The 15,162-nt window shown below is 46.3% G+C and overlaps 1 protein-coding gene across 1 annotated transcript in view; it reads right to left on the bottom strand.

Moving 5' to 3' along the window:
- The window catches only part of PLA2G4C (phospholipase A2, group IVC (cytosolic, calcium-independent)), a 32,780-nt gene that overhangs the window by 2,844 nt on the left and 14,774 nt on the right, over positions 1-15,162 (bottom strand). The window contains exons 7-14 of the mRNA XM_006868417.1: positions 14,933-14,995; positions 13,088-13,207; positions 12,246-12,404; positions 10,994-11,089; positions 7,165-7,319; positions 5,903-6,074; positions 5,214-5,364; positions 814-945 (exon numbers count right to left, since the gene is read on the bottom strand). Coding sequence (XP_006868479.1) covers positions 814-945; positions 5,214-5,364; positions 5,903-6,074; positions 7,165-7,319; positions 10,994-11,089; positions 12,246-12,404; positions 13,088-13,207; positions 14,933-14,995 — 1,048 coding nt within the window. The remainder of the gene's footprint in view (positions 1-813; positions 946-5,213; positions 5,365-5,902; positions 6,075-7,164; positions 7,320-10,993; positions 11,090-12,245; positions 12,405-13,087; positions 13,208-14,932; positions 14,996-15,162) is intronic.

Genomic DNA, 15,162 nt, shown 5'->3' with positions numbered 1-15,162 from the left:
AACACTATACAATGGAGTTGAGAAAAATAAGGAAGAAGTCAGGAAAGCACTACAGGAACAATCAAATAAGATAGATAGAGCATTGGAAACAATTCAAAACCTACAGAAAGAGATCCAAACGATTAATAATAGAATATCAGAAATGGACAACACACTGAAAGGGCAAAGGAATAGAATTGAAGTGAGAGAGAAAAAACAGCAAGAAAACTCTATGGTACTCCGTGCTACTCTCTAGTACACAGACTTGTCGTGAGCTGGAATTGACTCTATGGCATTGGGTAGAGGGTTTAGACACCGTAAGATATTGGAGGAAGGGGCTAAGGCAGGGGCCTAATAATACTCCCTTCCTGCAAGACGAGCAAGTTCTGGTGACACAGTGGTTAAGCACTTGGCTGATAACCAAAAGGTCAGGGGTTTAAACCCACCAGAATCACTAACAGGAGAAAGAGAGAGCAGAGTGTGCTTTCATAAACACACACAGCCTTAGAAACCCTGAGGGCCAGTTCTACTCCGTTCCACGGGGTCACCATGAGCCAGAACCCACTCTAAGGCAGTGGGTGTTTTTGGCGTTCGGGCAGGGCCAAGCACATTTCTTGGATCTTTACAAACGCACTCTGATTTTCCCAACACCTACAAAAGGAGCCTTGAGTAGGTGGTATGGGTATATCTCACCTGAGGCCAGGGTAACAAAAGGTGGGGTGAGACTCAGAAGTATACGCATGGGAGCACCCATTGGCCTTCTCAGGGGATCACAGATATGGGGTAACAGGACATCTGGAGGAAGGAAATATAAACGATGGGCCAGAAACTCACAACGGGTCCTTGAATGTCACATCTGTGTTGTTGGTGATCTTGATCCCCACGGCTCGTGAGACTTCCATGTGCTCCTCCACCATGTCCTCCAGCAATTTCTTCTTGGAGACCACTACAAACTTCCGGGGCTCCCTGAGATTGGGGTGAGAAGAAGGTCTGGCTTCCAGTGAACAGATATTTTTGGAGCCCTGCCCAGTCACCAGGGGTCAGTGTCAACTGATAAGGGTATTGTGGAGTCCTTGTGTGGCGCTGCAGGATAATGCACCGGACTACAAGGTTATCTTGTGAATAAGCCCTTTAGTCTGGGAACTAGAGGGGTCTGACACAACTGAGACTTAGTGAGCCCAGAACTCCTTTTATTGAAACCACCAGAAGTTGCTTTTCAGAAAACCAGATATATTCGAATCGTGAGACACACAGAACTGGAAAATCGATCCTCTGAAACACCTCATCCCATAATAAGTACTAACACAGGAACCAAAAGAATCCTTCTCAGGAATGAAAATCACCTGATGTAAGTCACCAGGAGATATCTGGACTCATTTCAAAAGCAAGGAGTCTGACAGTGACTTTTGGACCAAGTCCTAACATTGCTCCTCTTGAATAATTCATGCCACTTTCTAGAAACGTTATTAATATGCATAACCTTCTTAATCCCCTGAAAGCATAAACATTTCTTGATCCTTGGTTCCAGGAGACAGTGCTTTGAGAATAACCTCCCCATCTCCCTGCTTGTTCCAAGTCATAGAACTTTGCTGTGCTTAAATCTGCGTAACTATATGTTATTTTAAACCAGAGATCAGCCCTTGAGATCAGTAACAGTGGTGAAGTGCTTCAAAAAAAAAAAACCCCATGGAACTCAGTTCCATTCCATAACACATGGGATTATCATGCCTCGGAATCAACTCTATGGTAGTAGCTTTGGCTTTTGGTTTAATTTGAACTAGATCACAGGTTGTTAATGAGTCTTCCTCCAATCCTGATACCATGTTTTTCTTCAAATAACCCAGCTTCTTGGATTATGTGCTCAGCATACAAGTTGAATAAGTATGGTGAAAGAATACAACCTTGTTGCATACTTTTCTCAATATTTTAACTTTTTTAAAGATTTCAATATTTTAAAGATGTCTTTTTTACCTGGGAGAACATCGGTTTTACACTCATTGTGTCATTGCAATGATTACAATCTCCTCGTGCATCATCATTCAACAGTATTTGCTTCTATTCCCCCTGGTTTTTTTGGGGAGAGAGTGGGGGTGATATATACCAAAACACTCTGTAATATATAATCATTTAAAGCAACCAAAGGGCACATTCTGCAAGCCTGCCTCCTGGCCACCAGCACACAGCCTTTCTCTTTCCATGAGTCTAGAGTCCTCAGCTGCTCCCTCTCTCCATGTCCTCATCTCTGCCTCCATCTCTGGTGTCACTGCTTCTCTGGATAGGGTCCCACATTCCATTCATGCTCTTTTCCCTGGATGGTCCTAGTGTTCTCTGTTCCTGGAATGTAAGATTAACTACTCCCTCCTTTATTTTTTTAAAATGTTTTATTGTGAATTATGTGATAGTTTACATGGGAGAGCATTAGTATATTTCATTGCCATGGTTACAATCCCCTCCATGCATCATCAACCTCCATACCCTGCAAGCCTGCCCCCTGGTGGGCAGCACACAGCCCCTCTCCCTCTCTGGGTCTAGAGTCCCCGGTCGCTCCATCTTTCCACATCATCTCTGCCTCCATCTCTGGCATCACTGATTCTCTGGGTAGGATCTCGCACTCTGCTCTTCTTCCTTGATGGTTCCAGGACTGCAAAGTCAATTACTCCCCTCCTTTTGCTACAAAATGTCTACCTTTACTATTCCAACCCTCACAGTCAGTCCTGATAACAATTATTCACCAGAGTGCCACAAGGGACCTATCCCCATCTCCTTTCATTAGCCCCACCCAGACAGATTGGATACTACTCAGTGGAGATTCTACCTTACTCCGTGCCCTCTGGATCTAGGCTCCCTCTTGAAAGCTTATAAGCCAATCACTTCTTGCCTTTGAAGCACCCCCATTTTGGGTAACCAATGTCCAAGTTGCCCATCCCTGTCTACTCTGTGTATAGAGGGGGTGGGAATGATCCTTGCTGTAAACATTTGTTTCCTCTTTTGAGTTACTGCATCCATAGGTGTAGGTCAAGTTCATCAAATTGTATCAGATTACTCTTTTTTCCCCTCTTGTTTCTTCTTCTTCCAGTCATTGAAGCCAGGTCAAGTGGGTATTATCTGCAAGTGTGGGTGTTCTTATGCATATGCCCTCTCTTCTTATCAGCTGGATGCTTCACTCTCCACTCTAGTCCTCTGTGGCTATGTCACTGACTCTGGGCTCAAGAGTCCCCAGGTCTTGCCACACTGCTAGCCAACCAGGTCTCCACCCAGGTTCACAGGAGTCTATAGAATGTTGTAGGGCTTAGTTTACTGCTTCATTGCTGTTTCTCCCTCACTTTCCCCTATTAGTGATGAACGTGGTCACCAATCAGAGCGTATGTCTGCTTGTGTATTCCCATTGAGTGTTAGTCTTGGAAGGGGGTTTGCCTTGAGGGGACCTGACCACTTGCCTTGATGTCTCCTGGGCAAGCAACTTGCTTGTTCTTGTAATCAGTCGGACTGCCTATATTGTTTTGTATTTTTCCTGTCAGTCTTTCTTTCAAGAAGTATCTTCTGTTCTTCTAGCTACTCCAGGCTGGTTTGCTTGTCCTTTCAAGTGGAAATTTCCCACCTCAGAAGATTCTGGATTCGGTTCAGGATTCCACCCATGGTCTTATGTAATGCAGAGGCTCCACAGGAAGCCTCCTTCACTGGGCATGTTGTAGCCCCATTTTAGGTATTCCAATCAGTTATAGGCAAAAGACGGACTTACAAGCTTTCTATGGTAATATTTCTAGCTATTCCTTTCTCTCCCCCTCAAGTGTCTATTTTATAATGGTATGCCAGGGAAATCAAGATTCAAAAGACAGCCAAGCATCTTAACATTATTTCCCTCCTTTTGCCCATTCCAACCATGGCTCAATCCCTGTATCCCAGAGCCCTGTTGTTCCAAGATTGTGTATACATAGTTATTTACCTCTGTCCCACTTAGTCCATGCAAACCTGCCTAATTGTTTTCCCATCTGTCTTGTTCTTCCATTCCCCTCGCCCTTCTTGTGTATTGCTCCTACTCCCTCTTTTGTGTTACAAAACTTCTACCTTTACAGTTGTGACAATCATAATTAGTCATGATAACAATTACTCACTGTTGAATTTTAAGAATCTTATTCCCATCTCCTTTCACCAGACCCACCTAGACAAGATGAAAACTATTCAGTGGGGACTCTACCTTCCCCCGCACACTCTGAAACTGAACTACCTCTTGAAAACCTGTATGTCAGTTAAAGATGTCTTTTGCTGCAGATTTGCCTCATCCAATACACCATTTGATTTTTTTTTTGACTGCTGCTCCTTTGGATGGAGTCCTAGTGTGGCACTATAGGATAAGCACTGGATCACAAGGTCGGTTAGAACCACAAAGTCGGCAGTTCGAACCCACTAGTCGCTCTTCAGAAACACTATACAGGGTCACTATGAGCCGGAACCGACTTGACGGCACTTAACAACAACAAACTCCTTTGAACATTGATTGTGGATCCAAGTAAAATGAAATCTTTGACAACTTGCATCTTTTCTCCATTTATCAAAATGTTGCTTATTGGTCCAGTTGTGAGTATTTTTGCTTTCTTTATGTTGAGGCGTAATTGAACCCGAAGGCTGTGGCCTTTGATCTCCTTCACTAAGTGCTTCAAGTCCTCTGCATTTCCAGTCAGCACAGTGTGCCATCTGACCACTGTAGGTTGATGATGACTCTTCCTCCAGCCCTGATGCCACGATCTTCACATAATCCGGCTTCTCGCTTTATTTGCTCAGCAAACAGACTGAATAAGTATGTTTTGAGAGGTTCTGTGGTGTTTGTTTTTTTTAAGGAATTGGAGGTTCTGTTCCATATTTCTCTCCCATTCTATCAGAGTCCATCTATTGTGACCCTGATTAAGATGGTCAGTAGTGGGTGGGATCTGGGTACCACCTAGTTCTGGTCTCAGGGTAGATGAAACCGTAGTTCCCGTTTATGTGAATTAATTTCCCTTTAAACACTGATTCCCATCCATTGTGATTTTGTTTGTTGACTTTTTGACTTATTGAATCTCTATCTCCTCCTCATCCCTCTACCCCATCAAGTTCCTGGAAGACAGGCGTCAGGTCTGTGTTGCATTCTGGTTTATTATCAAGGCCCAGCACCTGAGTGGCTCATCAGAGAAAATCTAGAGAAATTGGTGGAGTGAATGAATGCATAGAGAGCAAAGTTTCTACGACCATCTACCTACCTCGCCAAGTTCCTCATCTCTCTGAGTATAATGTCCTTGTTATGACTGACGTTCTTCTTGGATAACTCCAGGAGCTGTGTTACCACTTCTTGAGTGTAGCTGTCTGCCAGTTTGATTGTGCCATAGCTGTCAATCCATGACTGAATATCATCTAAAGTACAATCAAACCAATAAAGAAAACCTAAGTACGTTTGGACAATTAATTCAACCAATTTTTGTCTACTTAAACTGGGTGTTAGCAAACAGCTATGGGGTGAATCCGGCCCACCACTTGATTTTGTAAATAAAGTTTTATTGGCACACAGTCACATCTATTTGTATTTGTGCAGCTGCTTTTGCATTGCAATGTCAGAACAGAGTTCAGATCACACATCCTGGAAGCTGGTCCTTTCAAGTGACTTCTTAACTGAGATGGGATGATGTTTGTGGGGTGCCCAGGTCAAAGAAGTCAGGTATTCAAGCAGGACAAGAATGTTCCAGAAAGAAGAAGCAACAATAGAAACATTCAGGGTTGAGAGAGAGCATGACAATCTCCAAGAGGTCAAAGAATGAACAGGATGGTGGCATCCTGCCCCAATCTCTTGACCACTCAACAGTGGAGAATGGGCAAGGTAGCCCCTGGGCATAACTGAATCCCATTCAGTTTGGCCTGGTTGCCCTCATCCTGTAGGTAGGAACCCTGGACCTACCTCCACATGCTTCTGTATTGAACAAGGGAAAGTGCATCACAACAGGTCCCGTTTCCCCTTTAAAGATGTAGCAGTCCGAGGGGGATCTGGACCACTCCTGCAGGTCAGCCTCTTTCACGGGAGGGAAGGGGATGTCATGGCGGCGGCAGTAATCAGCAGTAGCCCTGATGGTCTGAGAAGGAGGCAACAGGGACTTGTCTTAGAGACTGGCTAGAAGACCCTGGGAGCCTGGTACCCACCAGAACCTCAGAGACCAGCCTAGATGTACAGCAGAGCAGAGGTTGGCTTGGAGATGAGTGATGTCATCTGAAAGGGAAAGAATCGCACTTCCGCCACCAACCACACGCTCACCTCTGACCTCAGGTAGTTCAAATGAAGCACAATGTCCACAAGGTTTGCGAGTCACTTTAGGAGCTGGGGACAGGGAAGACTCAGAGGATAAAAAAGGTACACAGATGGGGTATCTGAACCCAGCTCTATCACTAACAGGTGTGTGGGGTCAGCCTGTCAAAGGGGTTTCATTATATCTACCTCACTGGGATGTTTTGAGGATAAATGAAATATTTCACACCAAGTTCCAGGGAGGTAAGAACGGTTAGCCACTTGGCTGTTAACCAAAAGGTTGGAAGTTCACATTTCTACTCTGACAGACGTGAGGTCACCATGATTCTGGGTAACTTGATAGCAAATGGTGGACTAGACCACATACTAGCTGAGATGAACCCACCACATCTGAGACGTGCACATCTGAGGAAGGAGACTCACAGCAGAGGGTAAAACCACAACATACCAAACAGATGTGGCTTGTAAGAGGGGAACCAGACAGATGTGGCTGGTTAAGTGGGGAACCAGAAAGATGTGGATGGCAAGTGGGGAACCGGACAGATGTGGCTGGTAAGAGAGGAACCAGACAGATGTGGCTGGTAAGTGGGGAACCGGACAGATGTGGATGGTAAGTGGGGAACCGGACAGATGTGGATGATAAGCAGGAACCTGGACAGATATAGATAGTAAACAGGGACCCAGACAGGACAAGACCATCTACAGTAAGAAAGGTCAAGGGAATCTGACTGGTTCTGATGATGTCAGGCATCCAGGGGCTCAGCACCAAGAGATGAACTTATTTGGCTTCTCCAGTTCCCCAACTAGCACCTGCTGAGATGTCCCCCTCCCATCCCTTACCCTCAATTCCTTTCAAAGGCTGGCTCAGTGTCAACTCCCCTTCTTACCCCAGAACCACTCCCAAGACCCTTCTTGGTTACCTCAAAAGGATCCCCTGCACTGAAGTCAAAGGAGAGAATGAGGTCAGCCTCCCGAATCGGGGGGAGAACAAGCGGGTAGGAGGTGTTGATGGCAAGGCCGGCGTCTATCAAGTGGAGAACTTCTCGTCCATTCATAACCTTGTCTCTGATGTCACCTGCAGGGCCCAGAAAGAGTCAGTCAGCCGGCCTCCTCAGGCTGAAAATGAAACTTGTAAACATTAGGCCAGCTGCTGTAGTGTGTGGACTCTGGCTCACAGCGCCCCCTTGTGAGTGAGAGCAGAACTGAGCTCCACAGGATTTTCAGTGGCTGATTTTTTGGAAGTAGATCACCAAGCCTTTCTTCCGAGCTGCTCTGGGCAGGGGACTTGAACCTCGTCTTCCAGTTAGCAGCCGAGTGTGTTGACCATCTGCACCACGCAGGGACTCCTTGCAAACATTGTTGTAGTTAATTGCCATCAAGTTGGTTCTGACTCATTGCAACCCTGTATAGCGTTTCTGAGGAGTGGCTGGTGAGTCTGAACTGCCAACCTTGTGGTCCAGTGCTTACCCTATAGCATCATTGTTGTTGTTGTTGTTAAGTGCCGTCGAGTCGGTTCCGACCCATAGCGACCCTGTACAGGGTTTCCGAGGGTGTAAATCCTTACGGGAGTAGAAAGCCTCATCTTTCTCCCGCGGAGCGGCTGGTAGTTTCGAACTGCTGACCTTAAGGTTCGCAGCCCGATTCGTAACCACTACGCTACCATAGCATCATAGCAGAATTAAAATTAAAAAAAAAAAAAGAATTCTCACTATTGTTGTTGTTTTTAAGTGCCATCGAGTCAATTCCGACCGATAGCGGCCCTATAAGGGTTTTTGAAGTCTGAGGAGCTGCTGGTGAGCTTGAACCACCAACCTTGCAGTTCAAGCGGCTTTGCAATCTTACGCATTAACCCACAGCACCACAGTAGGACTCCCACTATTGTTGAGGGCGGTGGAAAATAGCAAATGTTTTGCTTGTTGGAAAGTAAATCCATCCAGGTCTTCTGGCATGAAATTTGGTGATAAAACATTCATTTATCCCCCTGGCAAGATGGTTCACACCTGATAGTCCATTCCAAGGCAGGAATGTTAACACGGAATTTCTGGAGAGTGTAAACAATTAACGAGCTTGGGTGCTAACCACCACCACCACCCTTCTCTGCTTTCTTTGGAAGCTGGACCACGAATAAGGAAGACAGGAGAAGAAAGGATGCCTTAGAATTACGGCATTGGTGAGGAATATTGAATACACCAGAGACTGTCAGAAAAATAAACCCATCCATCTTGGAAGAAGTACAACTAGAATGTTCCATAGAAGTCAGGATGGGGAGACTTTGCCTCATGGACCTCAGAGAAATCATCAGGAAGGCCCAGTTCCTGGAGAAGGACATCATACTTGGTAAAGTGGAGGGTGAATGAAAAAGAGGAAGACCCTCAATGAGACGGATTGACACCAAGGCTGCAACAATAGGCTCAAATGTAACAACAATTGTGAGGGCGGGGCAGGAAGGGCAGTGACTGATGTTGTACAACTGCACCAATCAACAATAGAATCCTCAACCGTTGGCTGATGGGAGTTGGTGGAGGCTCAGCATCTCTGAGCATGTGGGCTACACCGTCTCCCAGAAACTCCGGTGGGACTGGGCTCTGGCCGGCCAAAGCTGCAAGTTACTTGATAATGGACCCTTTCTAGACTCTACCATTCCCTGCTTTCTGAGATCGTCTTTGAAATAAACGTTGCCAGACCTCGTTTCATTGCATTTCACTCTGTTGCGCTTTGCAGAGACTGCATTTTTTTTTTTTTTTTTTTAATTTTAGAGACTGCATTTTTCACAGCCTGAAGGTGGTGGCAACTCTACTGGCGTCACCTGTTCAACGGCATATGCTCACTTCACGCCTCTGTCACACACTGATAACTTTCTCAAGATTTCCAGCTTTTTCATAATGTTATTGTACACTTAAAAGGAGCCTGGCAGGTGCAGTGGGTTATGCGTTGGACTGCTCACCACAAAGTCAACCATCAAATCTACCAGCTGCTCCCTGTGGAGAAAGATGAGGCTTTTTGCTCCAGTTAAGATTTGTTGTTGTTGTTGTTATGTGCCGAGGAGTCAGTTCCGACTCATGATGACCCTGTACAGGGTTTCCAAGGCTGTAAATCTTTATGGGAGCAGAAAGCCTCATCATTCTCCCACGGAACAGCTGGTAGTTTTGAACTGCTGACCTTGCGGTTCGCAGTCCGAGTTGTAACCACCACGCTACCAGAGCTCCAGTTAAAGATTCACAGTCTTGGAAGCCCTATACAGGGTTGCTATGAGTCAGAACCGATTCAACGGCACACAACCACCACCACTTAACTGACTAACAAATCAAAACTCAAATCAAACCTACATCCATGAAGCCGATTCCAACGCCTACCTACCTACCGTCACTGAGTCACTTCTGATTCGTAATGACCCTGTAGAGGTTTCCAAGGCTGTAAATCTTTACAGGAACAGAAAGCCTCATCTTTCTTCCATGGAATGGCTAATAGGTTTGAATGCTGACCTCTGGGTTAGCAGTCCAGTGCTTATCCTGCAGTGTCACTAGAAATCCAAATTAAAAGCGTCAGCTTTGGAGGAATACTTTCTCTCTCTGTCGGCTCTAGAGAAAGGTTTTTGTCTCCTTTCAGTATCCTTAGAGCGCCCCACGGTCTTGGCATCCTCCTCCTCTGGATCTGGGAGCTTCCACGTGCAGGGCCCCGGGTCCAAAGGATACATACACCCCACTCCCAGCTCTTCATTCCTGGTGGTGGTGGCTGGTAAGGGCCATCAAGTCAATTCTGACTCATAGCATCAAAACGACTTAGAGTCTTCTGACTTAGAGTCAAAACGACTCTAAGGAGTGGTTGGTGGGTTTGAACCACTGACCTTGTGGTTAGCAGTCCAGTACCTATCCCACAGCGCCGCTCCAGGACTCCCACTTCTGACACACAGTGATTTCTGAGACTGTAAATTGTTACGGGAGCAAGCAGCCTCATCTTTCTTCTTCAGAGCACCAGGTGGATTTGAACCACCAACCTTACAGTTAGCAAACCAATGCTTGGCTCACAATGCCACCAGGTCTCCTTGAACAGACTACAGCATAGTGTGGCACTGTAGGATAAGGCACTAGACTGCTAACTGCAAGATTAGTGGTTCAAACCCACCAGCTGCTCCTTGGAAACCTTACACAGGGATGCTATGAGTTGGAAACGAGTCGAAGGCACTTAACAACAACAACAACAATAGTATACAAATAACCAAAAATCTGTATGACTCGCTTTATTGAGACATTAGCTTTACTGCAGTAATATCAAGGCATGCCTCTGTCAGCACTTGGGAAAGAAGGATTCTGGCTAAGAACACTTTACTGGACAGGTGTACTCGGTAACACCCGAGGTCAGCGGGATTTGGAGCTGACTCAACAGCACTGAGTCTGGATGTTTGGTTTTCCTGTGAGTGCTGAGACTGCCGAGATCAATTCTACCCCAGTGGCAGGGACCAACCCTCTGAAAAATCCAGGGGATGCTTCATAGCCAGATCCTAACATCGACACCATTTCAGAGCCCAAGGACACCATCAACATTTCAAGGTTTCACAATGACTTGAGATTACACCACCAACGGGACATTTGTCGATTGGGACCCACGGCTGCCTTGCTGTCCCCATGCACACTCACGTCTGCAGCTCTGTCACAGGATTGAACCTGAGACAGTTTTGCATCTCTCCTTCCCGTCACCCTCTCCAGCCCCACCAGTGACAGACCAGGTTTATCAGAAGAGGAAAGCTCTCACCGTGTTTGTACAGAAAGTTGTGAGTGGTCCCCCATTCCCACTTCCACCAGCAGATTCCAGTTTTGTTCAGAAAGTTTACAAAGTCCTTGAACAAATCTAGAAGGAAAAACATAAAAAGTGGTCCATGGTGAGCTGGGAATGGTCAGCATTAGGGGCTCAGCGGTCAGTGCTGTCTCTGCAATTTTATGAGAGATTAATGAAAGATGAGGCGATCTGTTCCCGTAAAGATTTACAGCCTCGGAAACCCTGTCCAGGGTCGCTATGGGTCGAAACCAACTCGACGGCACTTAACAACAACAACAACAATGAAATGATCCACCTAACGTGCTTGGCCTCTTGTCTTACGAGTCATAAACGTTTCACAAATGTTAACTACTAAAGTATTTTAGAGCCCTGGTGTGTCGCTATAGGATAAGCACTGGACTGCTAACCACAAGTTCAATGGTTCAAACCCACTTACCGCTCCTTGGAAACCCTATATAGGGTCACTTTGAGTTGGAAGTGACTCAAAAGCACTTAGTAACAACGCTGTATTTTATACTCATATGCCTCCTGGACAATGAATAAGGAAGACTGAAGAAGAATTGTTGTCATTGTTGTTATGTGCTGTGGAGTAAGTTCCAACTTATAGCGACCCTGTACAGGGTTTCCAAAGCTGTAAATCTTTACGGGAGCAGAAAGCCTCATCTTTCTTCCGCGGAACAACTGGTAGTTTCGAACTGCTGACCGTAAGATTAGCAGCCCAATTCGCAACCACTACGCTACCAGAAGAAGAATTGATGCCTATGAATTATGGTCTTGGGAAAGAATATAGAATGTACCATGGACTGCCAGAAGAACCAACAAATCTGTATTAAAGGAAATACAGCCAGAATGCTCCTTAGAAGCCAGGAGGGCTAGACTTCGTCTCTCATGCTTTGGACATGCTATCAGGAGGGACCAGTCCCTGGAGAAGGACATCATGCTTGATAAAATGGAGAGTCTGAGAAAAAGAGGAAGACCCTCTATGAAATGGACCGACACAGTGGCTACAACAATGGACTCAAAGATAACAATGATTATGAGGAGGTGTGAGACTGGGCAGTGTTTCATTCTGTCGCACAAGTGACCGTTAGGAATTGGAACCGACTCGATGACACCTAACAACAGTAACAAAAGTAGTTTGTAGAACGTTGTGTCATGGGGCAGCTACAGGATGTGGCCAGAGGACTGGAGGAGCAAGAGGAGGAAGGTGGGAGGAAAGGACGCTTACCCAGGAATACACGCGTGTCACTGTTGGAAGTCCACCATCCTTGCCTGGAGAAGCAATGCACCAGGTACTCGATGAACTGGCCCCGCTCCTCCTCTGAGATCTTGCCCCAGTTCTGGACCATCTCAGACAGCCAGGTGTGCTTGCCGCCTCCGTCTTTATCTATCAGGAGAGAGCCAGTTGGCCGTTTACCTCAGACTGTGTCCATGCCACATGACAAAGAACATCCCTCAGTCCTCAGTCTATGTGACTTGCCTGCTGGTGGCCCCAGCGTTCCCTTGTTTTCCTCCTACTTCCTTGTTTGTCTTTTTACTCTGGTTGTGTGCTTCTCTGCTTCTATAGATCTCTTATACGTGAATGTCCATCAGGGTCCATTCTATGCCCTTCCCTTCCTCGACTTTCATTCAGATCCATGAATCAGGTGAACGTAAAAATATCGTAGATGTTAGCATTTATTAAATGCTCTGCTCCTCAGAAACCCTATCCAGGGTCACTACGGGTCAGAATCGACCGACGGTACTTAACAAAATCTCGCCACTTACTCCTGGAGTCTGGGTGTGGCACCCTGGGTTAATGTGCTGGACTGCAAGGTCGGTTTGAATCATAAGGTCGGCAGTTCAAACTCACCAGCCGCTCCTTGGAAACCCTATACAAGGTCGCTATGACTCAGAACCAACTCGACGGCACTTAACAACAACCCAACTTGCCACATCAGAGTCCTTGTGTGGTACTGTAGGATAAGTGGTTGAAACTCACTACCAGCTCCTAGGAAACCCTATACAGGGTCGCTATGAGTCAGAACCAACTTGGCGGCACTGAACAACAATAACTCGCCACACACCAACCTCGGCTTTCAGCATCCAGCTCCCGTTGTAGGGCCTGTAGTTTCTCCTGGACGTGGCTGGCGCTGTAATCCTTGATGTGCGCCACCACCAGCTCCAGGAGCGATTCCATCACACCTACACCTGCTCAGAGACATAAGACGTGCAGGGATGAGGAGTCTTGGTGCCACTGAGGTTAAGCACTCGGATGCTAACCCAAAAGTCGGCGGTTCAAACCCACCAGCCCCTCTGAGGGATAAAGATGAGACAGTCTAGTCTGTCACTGAAAAGGTTTCCAGTCTGGAAGCCTACAGGGCACCTCTGCTCTGTCCTAACTGAAATCAACTCCACGACAGCAGGTTTGGATTTTGAGTTTTGGTTCTTTTGTCTCCCCTCCCTGCCGCGCAGACCCTCTGGGAACCCATTTGTTGTTCATTTTTTATTCTGTTGTTGATCGGTGACTTACGAGACGCCATGTGTTACAGAGCAGGATTGCTCCATAGGGTTTCCTGGATGGAATTTTTATGTGAGCAGATCACCAGATCTTTCTTCTGCAGCACTGTTGCTGTTCAGGGCCGTTGAGTTGGCTCTGACTCACAGCAACCCTGCATAGGGTTTCTGAGGCTATAAAGTTTTATGGGAGCAGAAAGCTTCATCTTTCGCCCACAGAGGCAACTGGTGAACTCAAACCACTGACCTTGGGGTTAGCAGTCCAGTGCTTATCCTACAGAGCCACCGAGCTCCATGGAATTGACAGGTGAATTCAAACTACCAACATTTTAGTTAGCAGTCCAGTGCTTTACCATTAGTATCACCTAGGTGGGTGACTTTGGAGAACAGGAATTTAAAATCTCCCAGGGGGACATCTTTGCTTGTCGGTTTGAACCCCAACTTTGCCAATTCCTGGCTGCCTGGTCTTGGGCACATCACCTAACCCATATACTGCTGGCCTCCCATCTGAACAGTTCATGCACTACCACAGTTGGATCTGGTGTGGCATTGTGGGTAAATGCACTGGACTGCAAAGTCTGTTTGAGCCACAAGGTCAGTGGTTCAAGCTCACCAGTTGCTCTTTGGAAAACCTATACAAGGTTGCGCTGAGTTGGAACCAACTCCACGGCATTCAACAACAGCACATGACCTGCATAAGCCAGGACCTGTGTAAGGTGAAAACCTGTCAGAGATGGAGAACTCAAATGCTTTCCACTAAAACCTGAGGTAGAGAAGAGGTCACATGGCACCCTGCAAGACCTGGAAAACCAAGACCGTCCCCATGGGTTCCGGCTCTCACAATTTCACTGTCACACTTACTTCATGGGGTAACGATGAAACCACATGAATGAGTGAGCGCATATAAACTCTTGGAATAATGATTGACTTTAAGCAAGCTTCCAGTCTGTATTAAAAGTCCCTGGGAGATATAGCCAAGAATCCTGTAGGTCAGTGGTTACACACACACCTGCTCAGGAAATGGTTGGTGGTTCACACCCACGAGCTGCTCAGCAAGAGAAAGATAAGGCAGTATGTTTCTGGAAGGATTTACAGTCTTGAAAATCCTATGGGAGCAGTTCTACTTGGTTCTGTAAGTTCCCTGTGAGTTAAAATTGACCAGATGGCAACTGATCTTGAATGAAGGTGGTACAAATGGTTAAGTTTTTAACTACTAGCCCAAAGGTTATCAGTTCAAATCCACCCAGAAGTGCCTTGAAAGAAAGGCCTGGAGATCTGCTTCAGAAAAGTCACTGCATTGGATAACCCTATGGAGCACTTCTACTCTGCACACGTGAGGCCACTGTGAGTGGAAATCAACAGCAGCTAATAATAAACATCGTATGTTACATCAGTGTTTTATATCCAAGCAGCACCTACCTTCTGCGGTACTCTCCGACAGATATTTCGGTTTCAGTTTTTCTTTCAAGCTCAGTAACTGGGCTACAAGAGAGCAGAGGCAAGGGGGACGTTTACTTGTACAATGAAATCATTAGCTGTGGTGTTGGATATTCCAAAAGCAGAGACAGATAGCTCCCAGGATGCCTCTCTGAGAGAGTTTTCCATGTTGGCCGCAGCCTGCTCATACTGCCTCTCCACTCCAGAGCATC

This window comes from Chrysochloris asiatica, unplaced genomic scaffold (assembly GCF_000296735.1).
Source record: "Chrysochloris asiatica unplaced genomic scaffold, ChrAsi1.0 scaffold00116, whole genome shotgun sequence".
In the NCBI taxonomy this organism is placed as follows: Eukaryota; Metazoa; Chordata; class Mammalia; order Afrosoricida; family Chrysochloridae; genus Chrysochloris; species Chrysochloris asiatica.
This window is presented reverse-complemented; position numbering and strand designations above follow the sequence as displayed.